This window comes from Sebastes umbrosus, chromosome 7, assembly GCF_015220745.1.
Source record: "Sebastes umbrosus isolate fSebUmb1 chromosome 7, fSebUmb1.pri, whole genome shotgun sequence".
Classification (NCBI taxonomy): Eukaryota; Metazoa; Chordata; class Actinopteri; order Perciformes; family Sebastidae; genus Sebastes; species Sebastes umbrosus.
Window position 1 is genome coordinate 18,001,079 of NC_051275.1, and position 23,058 is coordinate 18,024,136.

General features: G+C 40.0%; 1 protein-coding gene across 1 annotated transcript; it reads left to right on the forward strand.

Annotated features, from left to right (window-relative positions):
- The first annotated feature begins 514 nt into the window (after positions 1 to 514).
- On the forward strand, positions 515 to 14,498 carry ppp2r1bb (protein phosphatase 2, regulatory subunit A, beta b). The gene is made up of 15 exons (XM_037775275.1): positions 515 to 671; positions 2,282 to 2,372; positions 2,593 to 2,693; positions 3,533 to 3,765; positions 3,925 to 4,072; positions 4,194 to 4,349; positions 6,887 to 7,001; positions 7,113 to 7,183; positions 8,740 to 8,874; positions 10,620 to 10,793; positions 10,985 to 11,045; positions 13,382 to 13,536; positions 13,683 to 13,825; positions 13,940 to 14,031; positions 14,153 to 14,498. The coding sequence occupies exons 1-15, from the start codon at positions 594 to 596 to the stop codon at positions 14,167 to 14,169; spliced, it is 1,770 nt and encodes a 589-aa protein (XP_037631203.1). The 5' UTR covers positions 515 to 593; the 3' UTR covers positions 14,170 to 14,498.
- The last annotated feature ends 8,560 nt before the right edge of the window (positions 14,499 to 23,058 follow it).

A 23,058-nucleotide genomic window follows, 5' to 3' on the forward strand; every position in this document is an offset into this window, starting at 1 on the left:
CATGTCTGACTGCACAGCTGGATGGATGAGTGACAGTGTGTGAGTATGTGTGTGTGTGTGTGTGTGTGTGTGTGTGTGTGAGAGAGAGAGAGAGGGGGGTGTAATTTAGTTTGTCCAGAGATGAGTTGTACTATTATAATCGTATTGTATTATAATCTATAATGAAGAAGGCAATGTTATGCTTCTTTATATTTATATGTAACAAGTGGGGTCAGATTTTCATGTCTTTAGGTTACATTTGGTGAATATTTGTAAGGTCGTTCTTTACAGTGTTGGCCTACTTACGTATAGATTATAATTTTATATTTAGGACTTTGGCTGTAACCATTGGATTATTTTATTTATTACACAATTCGGAGCTTTTAGTGTTACTGAAATAACGTTGCTTTCATAAAGTATTTAATTTTTTTTGTGTGATGTTTTAATTGTGTGGCCTAAAGTGTTCCCTTGGCGTTTTTTCTCGGTGGTGTCTTGAAGGCAGCAGCAGCGCAGTTAGTGGAGGTGGGAGGAGCCCCTGCAAGCCGCTCTTCTCTGTCAGAAACCCCGTAGTGCAGCACAGCAACGCCATTCCGGTAACTGCAACAGTATCCAAAATGGCCGGAGCTGATGGAGACGACTCTCTCTACCCGATCGCTGTTCTCATCGACGAGCTGCGAAATGAGGACGTCCAGGTACTAATAACACGAGTTTAACTACTTTAAAATCTCCATTTATATTATTCAGTAAAAATGAGGACGTGTTTCAGCCGCTGCTCGTCTGATTTAGCAGCTAACGTATGCTAACTAGCACATAAAGCTAACCGCTAACGAGAGGCCTGTGAGGAGTTCTCTACCGGGCGCACCCTGCTGCTACACATATAGGTGGTTTACTGCCATGGTTACGACGTTTACTGCTTATCTGGAGAAACTGTGAATGTAATATAAACTGTAAATGCAAAGAGTAATACAGTGAGTATGAGTAAGACAAGCTAACCGGGTCATTGGTTTTATCACAACAGCAAGGCCGCAGTGTGTGTCGAGCTCACTGTTGTTATTCATGTTAAAAACATCATTTAGATTCAGTTAGCTATCTCAGTTTAACACCTTTTGATATGATGACTTTAAAGCTAGTTTTTTGTCAGATGAAATGTACATAATTAATCTGATTAATACAGTATCTTATGATATGGCTTACAAGACTATACCCTCCTTTTACACTTTTGAAGATACTGACTTTAAAACATATTTGACTACGATTGAAAACTATGAATTGGACAAAAAACTATTAGATTATTTAGATATTTCACATCTATCTGTTGTGGCTGCAGTGTGCAATACCCTGTTAATGCTTTTCCAATGCTCCTTGTGAGGTGGGTTGGCAGTGTCTTATGGGATAATGACTACTCCCATCAATTTAATGTTAAAGTTATAAAAGGCTTTAACAGGGTTGAGCTTTATTTATTAGAAGCAATATATTTGAAGTAGAAAATAAAGGAAGGAACTTCCTTAATATTAGCTGTGATGACCAAAGAATGCCTGAAAACATCACCTGGTACTTCAACAATATGTGTGTGCATTGTTTATTGATTGAGATATCACTGGCTTTTAACAATCCCAGTTTTTTGTCAGATGAAATTTACATAATCAATTTGATTTATACAGTATCTTAGCAAAATATTACATCCACAAAATGATATGGCTTACAAGACTACCCTCCTTTTACACTTTTAAAGATACTGACTTTAAAACATATTTGACTACGATTGAAAACACTGAATTGGCAACAAAAAACTATTAGATTATTTAGATATTTCACATCTATTCCAATTGTTTAACAGACCCTAATTGTCTTTTTTCTTTTTATTCCACTTATTTTCCTTTCCTTACATTTTATTTGTTGTATAATTTATTTAATTTTTATACTGTGCAATATATTTACTGAATTTTCTTTAATGAAAAATCTGAACATGTAGCCTACTTTATGTAACTACTGTATTGATCTTTCTAAATAAAGTATTGAAAAAACATATTTTTATATATATATATATATATATATATATATATACACACATATACACATATACACATATACATACACACACACTAAAGCTAGCTAGCTACGTTACTTATTGCAAAGACGTGGACCGTAGCCAAGACTGTAACTGACATACCTTCTTTTAAATACAACTTGGGCTAATGTTAGCTAGGTACAAGCGGGGCTTAACGTTAATTTATTGACACTGTTTCTTAAATGTGCTTACACTTTATTGTGAACCCTAATGAATGCCCATTTTTGTGTACAGTTACGACTGAACAGCATCAAGAAGCTGTCCACCATTGCACTGGCCCTTGGTGTTGAGAGGACTCGGACTGAACTCCTTCCTTTCCTCACAGGTAATAAAAGTGAATCATATAAATCACCTGATGTTAGACACAGCAGTTATGACATCAGTTTTTATTATCAAAAGGTTGTCACATAGAGAAATGCTGCATGTGTTGTACTTTAAACCACTCCAAGCTTTTGCAATAACTGTCAGTCAATGTGTTACATTTCAGAACTGAAAATATATATGTGCTCCTAAGTTTTTAACGAGTCTTCTTCTAATCCCCCTAGACACCATCTATGATGAAGATGAGGTGCTCTTGGCCTTGGCTGAGCAGCTTGGCAATTTCACTATGTTGGTGGGAGGGCCAGAGTACGTCCACTGTCTTTTGGTAAGTCACTGGAGAGTTTAGATATCAGGCTGTGTGTGTCTCTCGCACACATTACTGATTACAGGCTATTTTTTTACCGGCGTTGGTTTGTTTGTTTGTCTGTCTTTCTGTCTGTTAGCAGGATTATTCAAAAAGTTCGCTGTGGATTTTAATGAATTTTTTTAGAGGGGTGGGGTGTGGCACAATGAACAGTCCATTAGATTTTGGTGGCGATCCAGATCATGATCCGGATTCATGATTTTTCTTTAAAAATTCCGATCAGCCTGAGCATTAAGACCACAGGGTATTACACATGCGCAGTGTAACTGATGACGCATGACCCCGCCATCTTCCTTCTGAGAGCAGAGAGATACGTGTTTGGATGTGTGGCGAGACTCCGAGGTGCGGCGGCAGCTGCTGGCCGTCCGCGGTGAGAAAGAAAATAGCGGTAGATGAGGGGATGAGAGACAACGTAGTGTAACGTTATAGAGACATAACAAGGCTGCTGAATGAGAGTCACGCACCTTGGCGGAGGTCTGCGCTCTCCGAATGCCATTGTAGTTGTTTTTAAGGTGAATTAAAAATGCAAAAAATTGTATTTGGGACAGCCCTAGAAATTACTGAAGTTTTAAAGTTTTGTTTTTTTCCCCACATAGACCACAATGCGTAAAATTGCCTTAACCCAAAATATTGTAACATTATCTATGAAGATTGAACTATTAATGTATTTGGTATTGCCCTCTACATTTGTGTACATATTAGAAGTCTAGAATAATACATAAACATCTTCATATGTCTTGTATATGTGACTAGTTGAAAAACACTAACCCTATCTAACCTTATTCCTTCTTGATACACAGCCTCCTCTGGAGAGCCTAGCTACAGTGGAGGAGACAGTAGTCAGAGACAAAGCTGTGGAGTCCCTGCGGAAGATCTCTCAGGAGCACTCTCCAGTTGACCTGGAGGTCCACTTTGAGCCTTTAGTCAAGCGGCTGGCCAGTGGTGACTGGTTCACTTCTCGTACATCTGCCTGCGGCCTCTTTAGTGTCTGTTATCCCCGCGTCTCCAGCACTGTCAAGGCTGAGATCCGTCAGTAAGTGCACTAAATCCGTATTTGCATTTTTGTACCTTATGTATGACATGACATTAGGCATGTTATTTAATGTATACCTGAGGTGATTGTTTCAGGCTTCTAACCAGGTTTGGTTAGTCACTTTTCTCTGATAAAATGTCTGTTTGTGGTTATCTCTAGGCATTTTCGCACCTTGTGCTCAGATGACACTCCTATGGTGCGTCGTGCTGCAGCATCTAAGCTGGGGGAGTTTGCCAAAGTCCTGGAGCTGGATTATGTAAAAAGTGACATCATTTCCCTCTTCACTGCTTTGGCCTCTGATGAGCAGGTATGATCACTCATCTTCCTTTTTCTCAACCTAAATTGCTGTTGTACCCTGTGTACTGCAGTCCTCACAGACTGTTGAACCCAGGGATGGCCAAACTGATTCTATTATTTTTCTCCATCAGGACTCAGTGCGACTGCTGGCTGTGGAGGCATGTGTCAGCATCGCCACTCTGCTGCCTCAGGAGGACCTTGAGACCCTGGTGATGCCAACCCTGCGCCAGGCTGCAGAAGACAAATCCTGGAGGGTTCGCTACATGGTGGCTGACAAGTTCTCTGAGGTAAGCAGCCAACTTATTTCCCCCAACTTCTTTGTCTTGGCAAAACATGGCAATTGAGTCATATTTAGAGTTGCTTTCAAGTTGTCCATTTTCTAAGAACCCTTTAGCTCAAACGATATTGACATGTGCTCATGATTACTATTTTCCAGGGCGCAACATGAAGTTGAGTTGATTTAGTATTCATATGATTTGAGTCAAGTGATTCACATGTTTTGTTATTTTTATAAATAATTTAATTTAAAACCAATAAATAGGCTAGATAAGACATGGGATTAAAAACATGTTCCCCTTAAAATAACCTTGTTTATTTTTGTTGAATAAGAGTGCATTCATGTTTCTAGTAAAACATTACATTAACCTTTGTTGTGGCATGTCTTGGTTAACCTTGCAGTGAAGTTGTCAATAAATAGATGAGAATCATTAGACCTTATTTATTATTTTTTAATTAAAAAGTTCTGATCAGTCAGGAATAGGCTTGGTTTTAAATATTAATAGGGATTTACAGACTGTGTGGGCTAAAACGCACTAGAAGCATAATTCGCCTTTATAATAATTCACTGTACATGTTTACAATCAGGCAGACAAACTCATTAAAATATGCAATAATAAAGATCAGTTTATATGATGAATAGTGGCATTAGAATGTGCCAGAGGAATCAAATTTGCATAAGCTGACTACTTTTTTGCTACTAGCTGGCTACTCCAGATACTTTTGAAATTTCCTTTTTATTTAAGCATTTAGCACAGCCCTTCGTTGCATGGTTCTATGATATTGCGCTGTTGGATATATTTTTTTTACTTTGGGTAGCGTGCTCTTTTTTTCACCATAAATGTGTTTGCATCACTGATGAATAGAGATAACATGCATTCACTGGTGCACATCATACAACAGTCTTTTGTATGCAAAGGTTTTTTTCACATTAGAGCTATGTGTTGAAAGCTGTAGCTAATTTTTCACCTTTGAATGAGTTTGGCTAACTGGTTTCCATTCCTTCATAATCATGTGCTTTGCTTGAAAAAGCATGCCCCAGACATATCTTTGAACCGGATCCACAGAGATGAGATTGTATAATTAAATTGTCATCTGACTGTGGGTGTTTACCAAAAAACATTTCCCAGAAAGTCAGTTGAAATTTCAGGAAACAAAGATAAAGCAATAAAACCAGTTTGTATTTACTTCCACCTAAAAAGGGATTGATAACGATCACGGTCTGAAATTAACTTCTTTCACTACCTGCCACGGTGGCAGGCAAGTATTTATTTTTTTGTCTGACACTCGGAAATTTTATCTGCCATTTTTTTAAATCTATGCGCTAAATGAAAGAATAACATTTTAGATCTGATGTACACATAGACCGGTGGGTCCGTCCTCTTTCTGTATGTGCTTCAGCCTTCCCTTCATCCTGAGCAAGTACTCGACCATGTGCCGACATTGATACAGCGTGCATATGACGGTACCTCCTTGTTCATGCGTAACTGTCGGAAAGCATTGTTAAAAGGAATCGATAGTCACAGAGGCATGACAACTAGGAACTTTCTCAATGGGTACCGAATCTGGATTCGCATCCCAAGCATTTTCCCTGCCCGCTTAAGTGGCGGATGGCTTGACAGTTTTACCTGCCACTGACAACAATTTACCTGCATTTGGTGGGTGCTAATTTCAGACCCTGATGACAATTACATAAATAATAATAATAAATTCAACTTATATAGTGCTTTTCAATTACTCAAAGACGCTTTACACTATGGAAAAAAAATAAATGAGGATTGATAATCTATTCAGAGGTGATTAAAAGTCCACTTTAATTGCATCCCTCTGCCTGTACTGCACTTTGATGAAACTCAGTGAATCCAGTCTATTTAGCTCATTCAGAAAACCTTCACCAAACTATTTTTTTAGGTTTATTTTTTATTTTATATTCATTACATTTGCTAAAAAACATTATTGATCATTGACTCAATGATTAAAAGGTTCATGTGGGCATGTTGAACCTTTTATTTATTTCTCAACATCTAGTTTTTTAAGGGTACTTGCTAGGCTATATTTTGAGGCTTTATATTGGCACCAAAATCTATCCATGCCGCTGTGCAGTTGCAGACAGTTGACAAAGAAAAGAATGCTGCTGATCTTTATATGACACAGTAACCTATTTAATGTTGGCGTAGATCATCCTTAACTGGGTTTGTCTTACTCAGACTGCTTAACCAGACTGTTGCAATGCATCCAGGCCTTTGGCATGTGATGCCGGAACTGGCTTAATGGAAGGTTTATCTGCATCTAAGCATGCTTATTGTTGGAGCCAATTTTCCGACTCAATTAAAGAACAGCCTAAACTTTGAAAATTGAAAAGGATTGGGTAAAGATATTACTTTGGTCATCATAGTTGGTATGTCACTTGTTAATGTTCTGTCTCTTTTTTAACCCCCCTTTTATTCCCGATTCTCCATTAAAATCCATCCATGTCTTTTGTATTGATATTTATATCTCCACATGCTTATTTGGATATTGAGACATGTTGATTTCTCTCTGAATGTAGCTCCAGAAAGCAGTGGGACCAGAGATCACCAAGAACGATCTGGTCCCGGCCTTCCAGAATCTTCTGAAGGACTGTGAAGCTGAGGTCCGTGCTGCTGCAGCCAACAAAGTCAAAGGTCAGTACATGAACACACAGTAATTAAAAAAAACAAACTGAACAGCTTGTTTCCGCTTCTTGTCCAGTCTGTTCCACATTATTGACGATGTACTCTTCTTCTTTTTGTTAGAGTTCTGTGAGAACCTCCCAGAGGACAATCGTGAGCAAATCATCATGACTCACATTCTGCCCTGTGTCAAGGTAAAAAATAAACTTCTGTCTGTCTCATTGTGACATTTCCCTGCTGCTTTACTTCTCAGTTGAACAAAAAACACTTTGAGTTGCTATGTGTTAAGCATGGAAAAGGACTAGAGGCTTATCTTTTTATAGTCTTCCCCAAAGCGTTTATGCATGTGGTATCTGACTAAATGAAAACGATTGTTTTTACAACTTGGTCTTACTTTTATAATGCTGGCCATTATTCCTTTTGATACTGATAATATTTTATTTACCAACGGAATTGCTGATATCTCAAGTGTGGTAATTGGGCCTAAAGGGCAAGCAACAGAAGTTGTCAAAACAGTGTTTTTAGAAAGCATTTTTCAAACCACTCATACAGATATGAAAATTAAAGTGTGTATACTACACTGTCTATTATATATTGTCAGTTGCTTATAAAAACGGTGTGCTCATAAGTACAGTAGGTTGAGCCAGGAAGTGCTCTGTAAAATTGAATGAACATTTAAAACACACAGTAATGATTTATTTTCAATTTTTTTTTGTTTTTCTCTTCCAACTGTGGTAAAACTGGTTTTGTTTACAAGCTGTGTATTGCTTACCCTACTGAGACTTAATTTCCCCAGATCTCAGCAGTTAATGAGTAAGACATGATCTTATGACAAGATCATGGATGACAGCATATTGGTGTAGGTCAGGAATAGAAATATTTCCACTGCTCGACACTGATGATCCGGGTGTTTGCTTTGATGCTATTGATCTGAGTAATCTATAAGTTCCATTCAAGTAAACAGCGTCACATACACCACAGATGGTCTGGCTATAACCGGTAGAGATGGCAGACATTTAGATATCCAAAGATGCCCACTAACGGTACCCAGGCTGTTAAGGGGACATGTTATACATTATACAGACATTATGTGTCTGTGTGCCAGTGTTGGTCAGATTTTGAACAGCAGGTGGCACTGTTGTTTTTTTTGTTCAACAATAAGTTCTGTCGTAGTGCTACTGATTAAAAAATCTTATATCATTACCAGTTTATTTTGTTTTAATTCACTAATGGTAATGGCAGTATAGGAGGACCTGCAGTGAAATTCCTGGATCTATAAACTATTGTTTGTAAAAGGTACAGATCAGTGTCACAAAGGGTCATTCTGTCACTGATAAACAACCTTAGAAAGCTATAAAAAAAAGTCATACAATTTACTAGTACTTCTTTCTACTAAAAGCTTCCATGTGATATTGGTTTGATCAGTTATGTTTGATATAATCAGTGAGCATAACAGGGTAATAGGCCATTTCTGTGCCCCATAATTATATTATGTTGTTTCTGTCAACAACATGTTTGAACTTATTTCCCCTACAGTAGATAACTGTAATGACTGTTTGTTATCTGAACTAGTATTACGTCCACTTTTCTGCGTATTACACGATTGTGGCCTAGATTATAGCTTCCCTCTCTGTAGTGTGTCGTGAATATGACCCATAGCAGTAGTCTTAATGTTTATTTACATACTTTCTGTGTCAACTATTTGTTTGTGCTGATCTCTCTGTCTCCTGTGTGTCCCTTCTCTGACCAGGAACTTGTTTCAGACACCAACCAGCATGTGAAGTCAGCCCTGGCCTCAGTCATTATGGGCCTTTCAACCATCCTGGGCAAGGACAACACAATAGAGCACTTACTGCCTCTCTTCCTGGCTCAGCTCAAGGACGAGGTAAAGGAAATGCAGAATTGTAATCGTGGGCCTCAATTTCTTTTTTTATATTTTACACAGCTGGCTTTGGAAATCCTCAAGGCAGTGCTTAGTTTGGTAACATTCACAACAAAAGCTTCCTGTGAAGCGCCTGAGTTTGACCAACTTCTTTGGCATTTGAGGATCAGCACGTCTGAGACAGGGTAAAGCCACTTAGCCACAGCCACCACATGTACCTGGCTGCCACCTGGCTGGGTAGGAGGATGATTCATGCAGTTGGCAGCCAGACTGACGCTTAGAACAATCCTTACAATTAGAAAACCAAATTGCTGTGTTTAGAGGGAAGCATAATGAAAAGCTGGACACAGTGCAACTACACAAGTTATTGCTAGATGCATTTTGATTGTGTACATTAGTAAGTAATAAATGTAGACTATGGTTCCAGTCACTGTCAATATTAGACATACCTTTTGAAATGATTTGTTCCTGGAGCTGTTACAGTAACACATTTGTACAGCAATGTGTTTTGAGTTATCATGGGCTGGGTTGTGGAAAGAGCATGTGCAAGGACATTCATCAGCTAACGTAACAGGTTCATCTAGAACAACAGTAGCCCAGTCACATCTTGTCCTATGAATACATTTCCATGACATTAATTTGCATATTGAGATTAGACATGAGTTTGACAGTTTAGCCACAAATGTATATAAATGTTTTGGAAGACTTGAGGCTGTCAGCTCTTCCACTGCTTCTTTCTTTAGTCCTATTTAAAGATGGCCCCATTTCCTCAAAGCACAAACGCAAGACCAAGAGTGTCTAATTAGATTTATGTCCAAACTGACAGCTTTGACTTGCAAATTTCAATAATTCAAGGTGCTGAGGACAGTTTAAAGGGAGCAAGATGGAGAATGTTCTACAGACATGCCGTCCATTTAAAAGCTGAATTATTTCAAATTGTTATTGTGCCTTATTTGGGTGCTTCTCTGTTCCCACGTAATCAACAAGCCTGACTGAGTGTTAAATCATTGTGCAGTTTAGGGCTTCTGTTTTTTTGGAATATATGGATAGAAATGTGGCTGTTCCAGTTGTTCATAGCCTGTCCAAATTTGAACTAAAGCAGATCTCCATTTAAGGTTCTTGGATATAAACCTTGTTTATGTTATTCCAGACAAAACTACTTGGAAGTCAAGGGGCTTGGCTGGAGACAAGAAATGTACACCTTTGAGAGAGTAAAAACGGTGCTAGAGTTATTCAATATGAAGTTAAAACCTTTTAAAATGTAGATTATATCAGGTTTATGAGATAGGATGTGTCTAATCGGTTCATGAGTAGAAAAAAGGTTGCACACCATCAAAGCAAACAATGCCTGTAGAGCTCCACCTTTTATTGAAATAGCCGTACTACTTTCATCTTGGATTATTCCTACAACAAGTCTACAATGAACATTGGCAACAAAACTCAGCAACAACTCCTTCTACAGTCTCGATTGACATAAGTCAGAGATTGATAACATGCATTGGACTGTAATTGGATAACAAAAACTGAATTAGACTTTATGCAGGTTATATATCCTGTAATATAAGGGCTCCCTATGTTACATTAAGATCCCAATTACCCAACTTTTAGATCCATTGTTGCTGGTAATTTCAATGGCACTTGGAATGCAGATTTTCTAGCTTTGAATGATTTGTCTATGGAAATATTTTGTTTTGATGAAGGCGTGCTGCCATAAGCTTTACACGCTAATCTTAGTTTTTCTGTCACAGTGCCCCGAGGTGCGTCTCAACATCATCTCCAACCTTGACTGTGTGAACGAGGTGATTGGCATCCGTCAGCTCTCCCAGTCACTGCTGCCGGCCATTGTGGAGCTGGCGGAGGACGCAAAGTGGAGGGTCCGCCTCGCCATCATAGAGTACATGCCCTTGTTGGCAGGACAGCTGGTGAGTCATGGAGTCTGGGAACACAGCTGAAACCCATATAGAATATGTTTTAAAGTTGTTGTTTTTTAATTAGTACCATGCGTAGAACCAGAAATATTAGCAATGTACAGACAAACAGACTTTATCAGGCCTGATTTGACTGTAGACATCCAGAAAAGTGCTCTAATTTCACTGTGTCCATGATTTCTCAGGGAGTGGAATTCTTTGATGAGAAGCTCAACACCCTTTGTATGGCCTGGCTCATTGACCACGGTAAGGCACTTTTATGGGTTTTCTAAAGTATTAACTAGGGCTGTCAATCAATTAAAATATTTAATCGCAATTACACGCATGATTGTCCATAGTTAATCGCAAATTAATCACCAATGGATTTCTTAGGTTTTCTTGTTTCATATGATACCAATATCTTCACTCTAGCTTTAAAACTGAGCCGGCTACAACCTAAAACATTTTAAGTTGCGTCAATGTGTTAAAGAAATTAGTGGCGTTAAAACGAATTTGGATTAACGCATTATCGCGTTGGCTTTGACAGCCCTAGTATTAACAAATTGAACTTGAGACCAAAAACCTACTGTTTTGTGGCATGACGTTGTGCATGTCTTTTACAAGTGGTTGCTTAAACAGAGATGCTTATGTAAGCAGCTTTATTGGCAATACTGTTATTCTATGAATTCAGATTTAGTCCAAATATTGTCCCTGTTTTCTAGTTTTATTTCTGTTCTTACAACACAATACCCTCCCAAAAATCTTTAAACTTCCTGGGGACTAACCCCCAAATCTCTCGTTCGCACATTTTCCAGTCTTGATCATTTTATGTTTGGCCCCTGGTGCTCTGCAGCAGCCTGTGACAACTTTTATAATGCACTAGCCCTTTTTTGAATGATCTATCTCCAAGCATCACTGCTCTTGCACACCTGAGCACGGCCAGTTGACAGACAGGTCTCCTCTTATCGCTCGAATACTGCACTATTAGTGAGAAAATTTGGGGGCTATGTGAGATGTGGCAAACTGCAGCTCTCTGCTATCATGTACATGCTAATACAAGGCTGTGAATAAGAGCCCTCTTCTTTCAAACGTCTTTGGCTGTGAGTATGGAAACGGAAATGTGAAAGACAATTACAACCTGTAGTACAAGTTTGTGACAAGCTGTCAGAATTTGTGTCACTGGAGTCTGAATTTGTTAAGCTACTCTGTTGTGCTCTGTCATACTTGCTCTATTAACCTACTTTGTGGATGCTAGTTATTCAGATAGTTATTCAGGTAGTTTTAGAACGTATATTCGAACATCATTTTTGGACGATTTTGACAGCCCTACTTCTCTCTAGTTTAAACTGTTTTGCGAGACGATCCCCGATATTCATTTTCTGGAAGAGCTGTGTACCAGTAGAGCTACACAACACACCCTGCTCCATTTTATAACCCGGACACATTGACTTCTGCACACATTTTTCACTCGGAGTATATAATGTTCTCTTCATATCAAGTTTTCCAATTAGAGAGACACACACACGCTCGCTATTGAGGACAAAGGGCCAACTGGGTTACATCATTGGAATGCTGCTGGTGTGAGTTTCCGTGTGTGTGTGTGTGTGTGTTTGGCTGTGGCTGGGGTTAGGGCTGTGCCACCCTTACGTAAGTCCTTCAAAGCAAGACAGGACTACAAAATCAGCCCAGAGTCTTTGCCTCACTGACTCTATTACAAAGCTGTCTTTTTCTATCATTTTAACTTTTCACATGACATACAAATGCCATGATTTCCGATGTTTTTAATCTTCCTGATAATTGATACTTAGAAATTTCTCTGTATTTACCCAGTATACTGAGTGAAGTTAGACTTTGTAAGACGTTTCCATCATATGAATATTGTCTGTGTGAATTAAGTCACATCAGTATTGTTTATAATACCCCACAACGTAGTCGGGGGTATATAGCGCGTCTGTCCGTCTGTCCGTCCGTCCTTCCGTCCGTCCGCGTCACACTTTCGTTTCCGGAGCAGAACTCGGAAACGATTTCACTTAGGAACTTCAAATTTGGTATGATGGTTGACAGTGTGGTCTAGTTGTGCCTTTTCGGGATTAGAAGTCCAGGGTGCCCAATTTTTTAGATTTTGGCCAAAAACTGATTTCTTTCGACTTCAATTTCGTTTCCGGAGTAGAACTCGTTCCATTAGTTCCAAAAGGGCAAAACCTTTGGCTTCAGTCAAGCAGTGACCGGGGGTATGTGAGCCAAGCAAAGTCAAATCCACAATTCGATTTGACTTTCGATTTTAAGGTCCGAGACGACCCACATTTCCCATCATGCCTGCCTAGTCCCGAGAGCCGGACTGAGTATTTTAAGTTTGCTGTTTTCTATTGTTTATATAGCCTATTGCCACAAATTTGCCTCCAGGGTTTTATAATCTGTTGAGCATAAAATGATTCTGAGTATATGAAGAGTATGATCCGGAAGGACATTGAGCAACATCCAGGTGCTGTCAAACAAACGAGACCTGAGCCACGTGATTTCCTCTACATCATGGAGTCCCATAAATAGACGAAACTCAAGAATACCATTCACACAGAATGCTGTATGTCACTGTCATTTTCCAGTGTATGCCATCCGTGAGGCGGCCACCTGTAACCTAATGAAGCTGGTGGAGAAGTTTGGAGCGGAGTGGGCTCAGAACACCATCGTGCCCAAAGTGCTGGGCATGGCCAACGACCCCAATTACCTCCACAGGATGACTACTCTATTCTGCATCAACGTGAGTCAAACTTTCCATTAATGCGACACATTTTTCTGTACTAATCAGTCTGTCTTAAACTGTATTAGTTTCTTTTTTTTAAAAACGTATTTGTCCATTGTCTGTAAATGTTTACTGTTGGTGACCATCTGTATTGTGTGTCTCAGGCTTTGTCAGAGGCATGTGGCCAGGACATCACCACTAAGCAGATGCTACCAGTGGTCCTCAAGATGTCCAATGACCAGGTGGCTAACGTTCGCTTCAACGTGGCCAAATCCCTTCAGAAGATCGGCCCCGTCCTTGACAGCAAGTATGTTGGCATCAGATGTTTTCTCTCCACACGGACACAAATGTGCCATCACACTGAAATCAAGAACCAGCATTGTCAATTTGTTTAATAATACCCATCGTCTTTGTCCTAAAGTGCCCTTCAAACAGAAGTGAAGCCAGTGCTGGAGAAGCTGGCCACGGACACAGACATGGATGTCAAGTACTTTGCCCAGGAGGCTATCAGTGGTAAGCATTCTCTCCTTTCTATCTTTGTAAACAAACTTTAAATGACATGAATCAAATCTGACAGGAATTTTGAACTTACGGTAGTAAGAAATCTTATTCTTGTTTTCTCATTTTTACACAGTTCTGGCCCTAGCATAACCAACCCAACATGGCTGAACCAGACAACCACCCAAGACAACAACGCAAACACTTTTACAAGATATTTATTGATGTTCAGGAACAACTGGTAAATGTATAGAAAAAGCTGTTAACAATTGTTTTTATCATTTTTTTTCTCTCTTTTGTTTAATGTCCAATAGTAGACCATATCCAGGCATAGCACAGGCTTCTTCGTTAACCTATTTGCTGTAAATGGGCGCTTTAACGCAGGCAAAGTGTGATGGAATTGCATTAAGTAGTGCATGCTGACTAATGTGCTACTGTACTAGCTAAGCATTGCTAACCAAAACCCTTCTCACATTCCTCCCTTTTACATCCTCGGCCACTGTTGTACTTCAGCCACAATCGTTGCAGCTTACCACATGTCTATGTTCGCTACCTAGCACCTAGGGCTGTGCTAACGCTCTGTACTGCGGCGCTTTTCTCCCAATGCTAGACACAAACTTTGAGCAGCAGATGGTGCAGCAAGCTGTTTATTTTGCAGAGCTTCCTCCCAAATCAGCCCTTTGATCGCTCTCTTTTCCCTGAGACACTGCTGTGGCTCTCGAGAGAAGTGATTGAAAAGTCTGTGCAGGTCTACTAGACTCTTTTTTTTTTCCAGCAGACCAAACCTGTTGTGAAATGCTTCACATGATTGTTCTGTGTAAAGCTTGGACAAAGGGGTGTCCATTACTGCATGTAATCTGATGAACTCTCTCAATGATTGCATGTACTAATCAACTTCAACTAGTGTCCTTTTCCAACTCTATCAACCAGCCTACCATGCCCTTGTGCACTGTTTGTTCTCTGCAGCAACACTGATTGAATTGGTCAAACAAATGAATTACATCGGGCCACTGTAATAGGGACCAGCTCAGTCGTAAAGTGTTGCTCATAATTATCCCTCCTCCAAATCCTCAGTGATTTTGTTGATGTGCTAGGGTGGGAAGTAGTTGTCAGTTGTGATTTTCTGCAATATGTTCTCGGCATTGCTCTTAATCTTTGTGCCAATGACCTTGATAAGCAGTGATGTTTTCTTTTAGTATGCCTGGGTAAACCGTTTTCACCTATCCTGTAAAGAGACGATGTTCTTTTTCTGTAAGGGACACTTCATTGCTTGGACGTTAATGGGATGGCAAAACTAACCCTAGATTCTTGCTTACAAATCTCTACACGATGGAAAACAAGTGCATGCTTTCAAAGAAAGTGGGGTGGGGGACATGGTTCATGTGTATGTAAGGCTGCATAATGTTTTATTATGGGGTGGGAGCTGGGGCGCTTATGGGCGGGTTGAATAAATGTATCGTCTCTGTTGATAAAAGAAACTTTTGTCTTTCCCTGCAATACTCACGCAGTTCCCTTCTCCTCCCCCGTCCCCTCTCTCATTTTGTTGTTGATTGTCCTCTATCCTGAAGACCGTGCTTTTATTTTTATTTTGAGTTCTCTCCAAAATTGGGATGCTGTACTACTGTATCTTGATCTGAATAAAGTAACACAAAGGAACCGGTGTAGCGTGCTTCTATAACTAGTTACTGCTCAAGTACACAAAGACATCTTGTCACTGTAATTACTAATTTGCAACATGATGGACAAGCAACAGGAAAAATGATCATCAAAACAACTACTTCATTAGAATTAATACATTTATTACTGAATGGCCAGTGAAAATGCAGTACCTATACAAAGTATTCACAATAGATCATTGACTCTGGGTTTTTGATAGTCAAAAAAAAAAATGCAAGTGTTTAACAACTAAGGGGATTAATGGCAGAAATTGAATATAAGTGTTTTCTTTAGTGTATAAAACCTGATAAGAGTTGTGTTTTCGATACCTTAGAATGAGCCGATCTGCATAGGGAGCGGGTCACCTCTCCACGGAATCCGCCATGTTTCAACAGTAGCCCAGAACGGACAAACCAAACTCTGTCAACTTTTCATGCTTGGGCCGGAGTTGATTCCGTAACACACTCCTGTCGCCGCCGCTCTCTGTTGGCCCTCTGACTCTAGAGAGGGCCATTCGTGTTTTTGCGTTGGCCACCGTAGCTCTCCAACACGCTTGGTACACGGGAGATACTTCAGTAGCAATCTCCTCACCTCACTGCTAGATCCTACTCACTGGACCTTTTAATGTCATTGTTAAAATAGAGCATTGGAGAGTTAGACGTGTTAGAAGTTACAAACAGTCCTTTTAATCGCAATTAATCATACAATTGTCCATGATTAATCACACATTTTTTATCTGTTCAAAACGGGAGATTTGTAAAGTTTTTAATACTCTTGTCAACATGGGAGTGGTTTGCTTTATGCAAATGTCTGAATATTTTTTTTATTGGAAATCAATAAACAACAAAAAACAATGACATATTGTCCAGAAACCCTCACAGATAAAAATAAAATATGCTCAAATATTAACACATCAAACTGAAGCCCAACAGGCAACAACAGCTGTGTGCAGACTTGACTTTTTAAAAAACTCAAAACTTTTTTGGACATACAATACTATGACTTTCATGAAATTTTTCTACATATTATACTATGACTTTTTTTCATGACATTTTACAACATACTATACAAGACGTTTTTTGGTGAAATTTTTCGACATACTACACTGACTTTTGTCGGTGAAATTTTTTGACATACTTAACTTGTGACTTTTTTTCATGAAATTTTTCGACATACTATATTATGACTTTTTTTCATGGAATTTTTCGACATACTATACTATGACTTTTTTTTCATTTGAAGTGACGGGACTCCGCAGCGAGTAACATTATCGTCTTCGACCGGATGCCGGTGTCTCCCCTGTTTCCTCCGGCTGCGGTCGGGAGGCTGAAGCAGGAAAAGCCAACACCAGGATCAGCATTGATTCATGGAGAGACCTTTGTCTGGTCAGCTAACATTACTGTCAAGCAGCTGAAATACAGAGTGATATTCTGATTTTAGCTGTCGTGTGTCGCCTCACTGTTTCGACGGGTGCTCGCTCACATTCAGGTAGCCCCTGCACATGGGCGAGCGCGAGCAACAGGACGCTGACTTTCGTTGACTTAACGGCCACAGGTGTCGCTGTAACAACCAATTTCTGATTCTTACAAACAGTCCCTTTAAGACCAGAAAAGGCTTCGGGTTGATTCATTTCAATATTCAAAGTCTACTCCAGCACCAGAAACCTGATCACTTGAATATATTACTCTCTCAGGCAGACACAGATTTTGTGACTCTCAGAGAAACTTGGCTTAAAGCAGCAGTGGGTAGAAATGGAGCAAATGTGATTTTAAAAAGTTATTTTTATAAAATGGTCACTATATCCAGACAGTAGTGCAAGATGTTTCTGAAAACATTTGAGGAGTGAAATAGGCATTACAGTAACAGAATATTGATTCATAACTGATCAGCGCTGCCTAGTTTGACCGCTTGATCGGAGTTCGCGAGTGATTGACAGCTGCCATAATCTTGCGAATAACTTTGCCAGAGAATGATGAAGTTAAAATATAACTACAAAAATATTCACTCTCTTCATGTCCATATTTGTAGACAAAGGGCTGCTTTGGTATGTGGTTATGTCTGTCAGCACATCTGGACACTTGTGTTTTATCCCATTCACTATGAAACAGCTCAAGCTTTGTCAAGCTACATGGTGACCACGAGTACACAACAAATTTTAAGTCCTGCCAAAACTTCTGGATTGGCTTGAGGTCTGGACTCGGACACAGCCACTCTAGGACTTAACATTGTTGTTTTGAAGCCATTTCCATGTAGCTTTGGCTTCATGTTTGGGCTCATTTTCTTGCTGGGGAATTTTATTCCCCAGCCACAGTTCTCTTACAGACTGCAGACTGGTTTCCTCAAGGATTTCTCCGTCTTTTACTGCATTCGCTTTCTCCTCAATCTTCACAAGCCTTCCCGAGACTGCTGCCGAGAAGCGTCCCCAAAGCAGGATGATGCCGCCCCCAGGCTTCACGATGGGGATGATGGGTTTCTGGTGATGTGCTTTCAGCAAACATGTTTGTGCAATGCAAGAAAAGCTTGATTTCGGTCTGACTGGATCATTAAGTATCACAGATCAGTATACAAAAAAAAGGCCTGACTATGTCCTCCGTGACTTTGTGATGTAAAAACCTGAAAATCTGCTTTGTAACAATATCCTTTTAAGCATTGCTTCTCAGCCTGTAAACAACTCAAAATGTGGGATTAATTTGACATGTTCCTGCTCTCTTATTTGGTCAGCTCTAACCTGTTAGGCGGCTGCTGTGGAGATGAAAGCGCAGGTCCTTTGGGCTGTTTTGGCCACAGGGAACCATGCAGAGCAGGGCAGGATCTGCAGCTGACATCAGCCTTCACCCTGACTATTGCTGGGGAGAGGAACACTGCAAAATAAGGGCTGGGCTGAGAAAGAATATTTGTCTTTCTCAAGTAGTTTGAATGTATTTTTTAACCTACAGTAAGTTTCCAGGGTCTTAAAGCCAACACAGCAAATTGAGCTGCACTTTGTTTTTTGCAACATGCAGCAGACATCGTTCCGTTAATTCCAAATGAGCAATCAACAGAGAGGATTAGGGCAATAAATCACATGGCAGAGATCTTTATGAGAATCTCAACCTTCCTTTTTTAATCTCCTCAAATCTCCCATCAGCCCTCCTCGGAAGCCATGCGCCCTCCCAATCCTCCACCCAGCCCTTTGACTGTACATACCTCATCGCCAGAGCACATTATGCACATATACTGTAATGCACAGGTTGGGACAGCTGCTGAGTGTCAGCACATTCTGCTACAGCGAGACCACCTTGAGAGCTATTGCTATATGCGAAGTAGGAGGAGGACTGATGGTAGATGGAGCCTTTGAGACTGATAACCGAACCATGCTTTTGACTTTCCCTCACGTATACAAAGAGTTATTTTTTTTAAAGCCGGTGATTAGGCGCAGAAGGAACATGCCAAAGCTTTGAACTCCAATTTTTCCTACATCCGAAAATCTTCATTAAAACACGATTACTTGAGGGCGAAGGGCTAATCCGCCCCCCTAAATCCACTTGAGTTCACGAGGCAGTATTGAAACAGCAGCAGCAACCTATTTCTTTCTATTTAGATCCTGTTATTTGGGGGGATTTTCAGCAGCCAGAGCCCTTGACAGCGCTGAGAGCCCTGACGTCAATGCAGCTGCCTCCCAGGACTGTGTCATTTATAATGAAAGGAGTCAAGCAAAGCCCCCACACAGCACGGCACACACTCACACACACACACACACATAGTGAGGTCAGATGCTCTCAGGGTGACAAATGACAAACATCAGTCCAGGAGAAGAGCGTTGGCCCACTCATTTTTTCTTAAGTCACCTTGTCACTTCAGCTCCCCCCCTACCCCTCCTTCCTCTCTTTATTCTGTCATCTTTCAGCGATGCAGCACAGGTTTATACAAATTTTCTACTCTAGATAATATCAGAGCAAACATGAGGATCGCTCAAGCAGAGTGTGTGACGCTTTGGCTGTAACATCCAGCCCAGAGCCTGCAGGAACCGATTTTTCCAGGCACTACTGGGTCATCTGTACTGGGATTTCAGACTCTGTCCATCTGCTGGCCAGCATGTGTTCGGCGTGTATTCAGAGACACGGGACAGAGGCTGAATAATGGGGGACACATGCATATGACTGCAATATGACCTTCAATGAAGAGCTGATTTCATATAAGAAAACACACGCTGTGCAGAGCTTTACATTTACGTCAGCCTGTACTGCAGGCTTTGCAGTGTTTAAATGTTGTTTTTTGTGTGTGTATTGCACGGTGAAATATCACAGAAAAGGTGCAGCTTGTTGCAAAAGTTCATTTTCCCCTCTGCATTGATAGCTCGAGCATTTGTCTCCAAGCCTTTTTTTTCCTTAAATTTATTTATTTCTTGTGTTGCAGCTCTAATCCTGAACAGTGCTGTGATCTCCTGCTCTAAAAAAGACGCAGTAGGATGTTGTCATCCACCCTCCCCCTGTTGTCACGGCAACCATTGATGTCATTACAGTATACTTTGGCCTGATGAGTGAATAGGCCTCTGATATTGTGATATTTTATTGAAAAAAAGAGAAGATTACCACTGTCTGTCCTCGTATTCAGCTTTCTTTTCTCTGTCTCTTCCCCCAAGAGTGTCTGTGAGAGAGACAGCCCACTGAAAGTCTCAAAGGCAGACAATGGCACTGAATACATACTATAAATAACTATATTTAACTGGAAAACGCTGCCATATTTTAGGGAAATTTGTTACGAGGTTGCGCTTTTCAAACATAGAATGTGTGTCGACATATCCCTTTACGTTGTTTTTTTTCGTACCAGAGCGGGAGGTGTCGAGCAGGAAGGAGAGGGAGATTTTTTTGAGCAGAGCTCATGGGTGGATCCCATTTAAAGATGCTGTCTCGCAGCTCTTTTCACAGAATCAAAGTGACTTTGCATTAAAGGCAACAGATGCAAAATGTGTGGCTGCGTCGACTGAAATGTGATCAGTATGAGTGTGACCTATCCCATGTTTCAGACTTATCGGTTTGGATCAGCAGTGCCAAAGAGAGTGTGAGTGCACATGGTCTGATCCCAGGAAAAGAAGCGAGACCCCGGTTTCCATGAACAGACTGACCCCCCTCCCCTTGCCTACCTCTGGTGGTGTATTAGTGGGATTAGCTGTTCTCTGTCTGAGTGGGCTGATTGGATTGACGTGTTCTCCCTACATGATCCTTTCCACACAACAGGGACAAACCTCTGCCCTCAGACAGCTTTGAGAAGTGCTTTTGTTTTCTACTATTTGCTCTGAATGTATTTACAGTCTGCAGTCTTCTTCTCAGATGTGAAGCTGAGGTCAACCAATCAGAGCCTGGCTCAGGACAGGCCCCCGCTTTAGCAACACTTTACTATCAGAAAAAAGTGTTTGAGTTTCACATAAGTTTGATAAATATTAACTTGGAGATGGACTAAATGTGATGTCAGATCGGTGATCTCAGCCTTGCCAGTCAGGGCTTTCGGTGCTTATCAGTGGTGATGAATTATTCAGTCCCTCCTTCTGCCTGTAAACACTGAGTATAAAAGAGATCTGCAAAACGCTGCAGAGGCTCACATCTGGTTACGCAAAGGAAAGTGTAAGTTCGTGGTCTGGTTGATGTGTGTACGGTGAAGTGTGATTATTTTTGCTTTATCACAGAAAGGTGCGTTTCAGTCTACATACAGAATTTAAAAGGGTCAGTTCACCCAAATTATATTAAAAAAAACTCTCTTGTAAGCAGATAGTTTGGGTTTTATTTGTCCATACTATGTCATTTTTTAAAGACATTTTTTAATGTTGTTTTATGGCACACTACAGTATGACTTTTTTTAAAAATATTTTTTATGGCCTATCATAATATGGTATTTTCATGGCATACTATACTATGACATTTTTTTTTTACGAGATTTATTTTACTGCATATCATACATTTTTTAATATATTTTTATGGCATACTATACTATGACATTTTTAATGATTTTTTATGACATAATAATACTATGACATTTTTTCATGGCATACTATAGTATGACATTTTTATGAGATTTTTTTTCGGCATATCATACTATGAAATCCTTTAATTATTTTTTTCCTAATATACTATACTGTGATATTTTATTGACATTTTTTTTACTGGCATACTATACTATGACATCTTTTGTCTCACCCGTTAGTCAGACCAGCTGGATAAAGTTTACTGCCTCGGGGTAATTCTGTCCAGGTACACTGTCAATTACTGACGGGTAAACACATTATCTTTTAAACACTTCCTCTCGACAATTTATTTTTTGTTGTGAGTGGAGAACTACACATCTATGGAAGCAAATAAGAGACATAAGTATTTGAATTTCAACAGCCACTGAATACTTAATGTTGAAATCTAACCACAACTGAATTCGTAGCATTGAAATATTCTACTTTGAATCCATGTGTCTGAGTTTATCTGTTCTGAATTCAACTCTTTGGAATTACAATATGAAATGTATTGATTTGCAATTTCAAAAGCTGAATTTGAATATATACTTTTTCCAATGTTCACTAATTCAGATCCAAAAATTCAAGTCGAAAAGAAAAAATGAAATACCATCATACGGGCAATCCAGGACCGGATAGACAATCTAGCCTGAATGCACTCAAACCCACTTCTGGCATTAGAGCCATGGATGTATTATAAGAACATCCACGATCAGAGCACAGTCACGTCTATCGTTTTTCCACCCCACGTTAGATGAAACCACGTCGAAATGAACCCAACGGCGTGCTGGTGGACGGCTGGGTCTAACGGTCCCTCTGCCTCACTCCCCGCCACTGGCAGACTATTCAGCTGTGTGTGGATGGAGCATTAAGTCGTCTTCTTTGCTTCCCAACACATCTGTCTTCTACTCTATGGTTGTGACTGGAAATATGCAACACATTAGTGACTAGGACTGTGACGGCATTAACCCTGTCAACAAAAGTTTTAGTTGGTGGTTAAAAATCGAGCTTTAGAGAATATAAATATTTAAATAATGCAACAGAACCCGTCCTGGAGCTCCTGTTGGATCGACCGCCTCGGGAGCTTTAGTTTCGGTTGAAATGACCTCAGGTTCAGCTATGACTCAACAGTTTATATGAAGCACTTGGTGTGATTCATTTTTCCAGGTCATTAACCAACGCCTACATCATGCAACCCCCGGGGCGCTATCAAACGGCTGCAGTTTGTAGTTACAGGACAATTGGATTATGTGGAGAAGGTAGCAGAGTGTGTGTGGTAGAAAATACTTAAGTGTCAGCTCTGTAACCACGTTTCAATAACCAGGATGAAAACAAATATTTTTAAAATATAGTCACAACACACAAATCACGTGACTTGTCGACACACACAAAAGAAAACACCCACAATA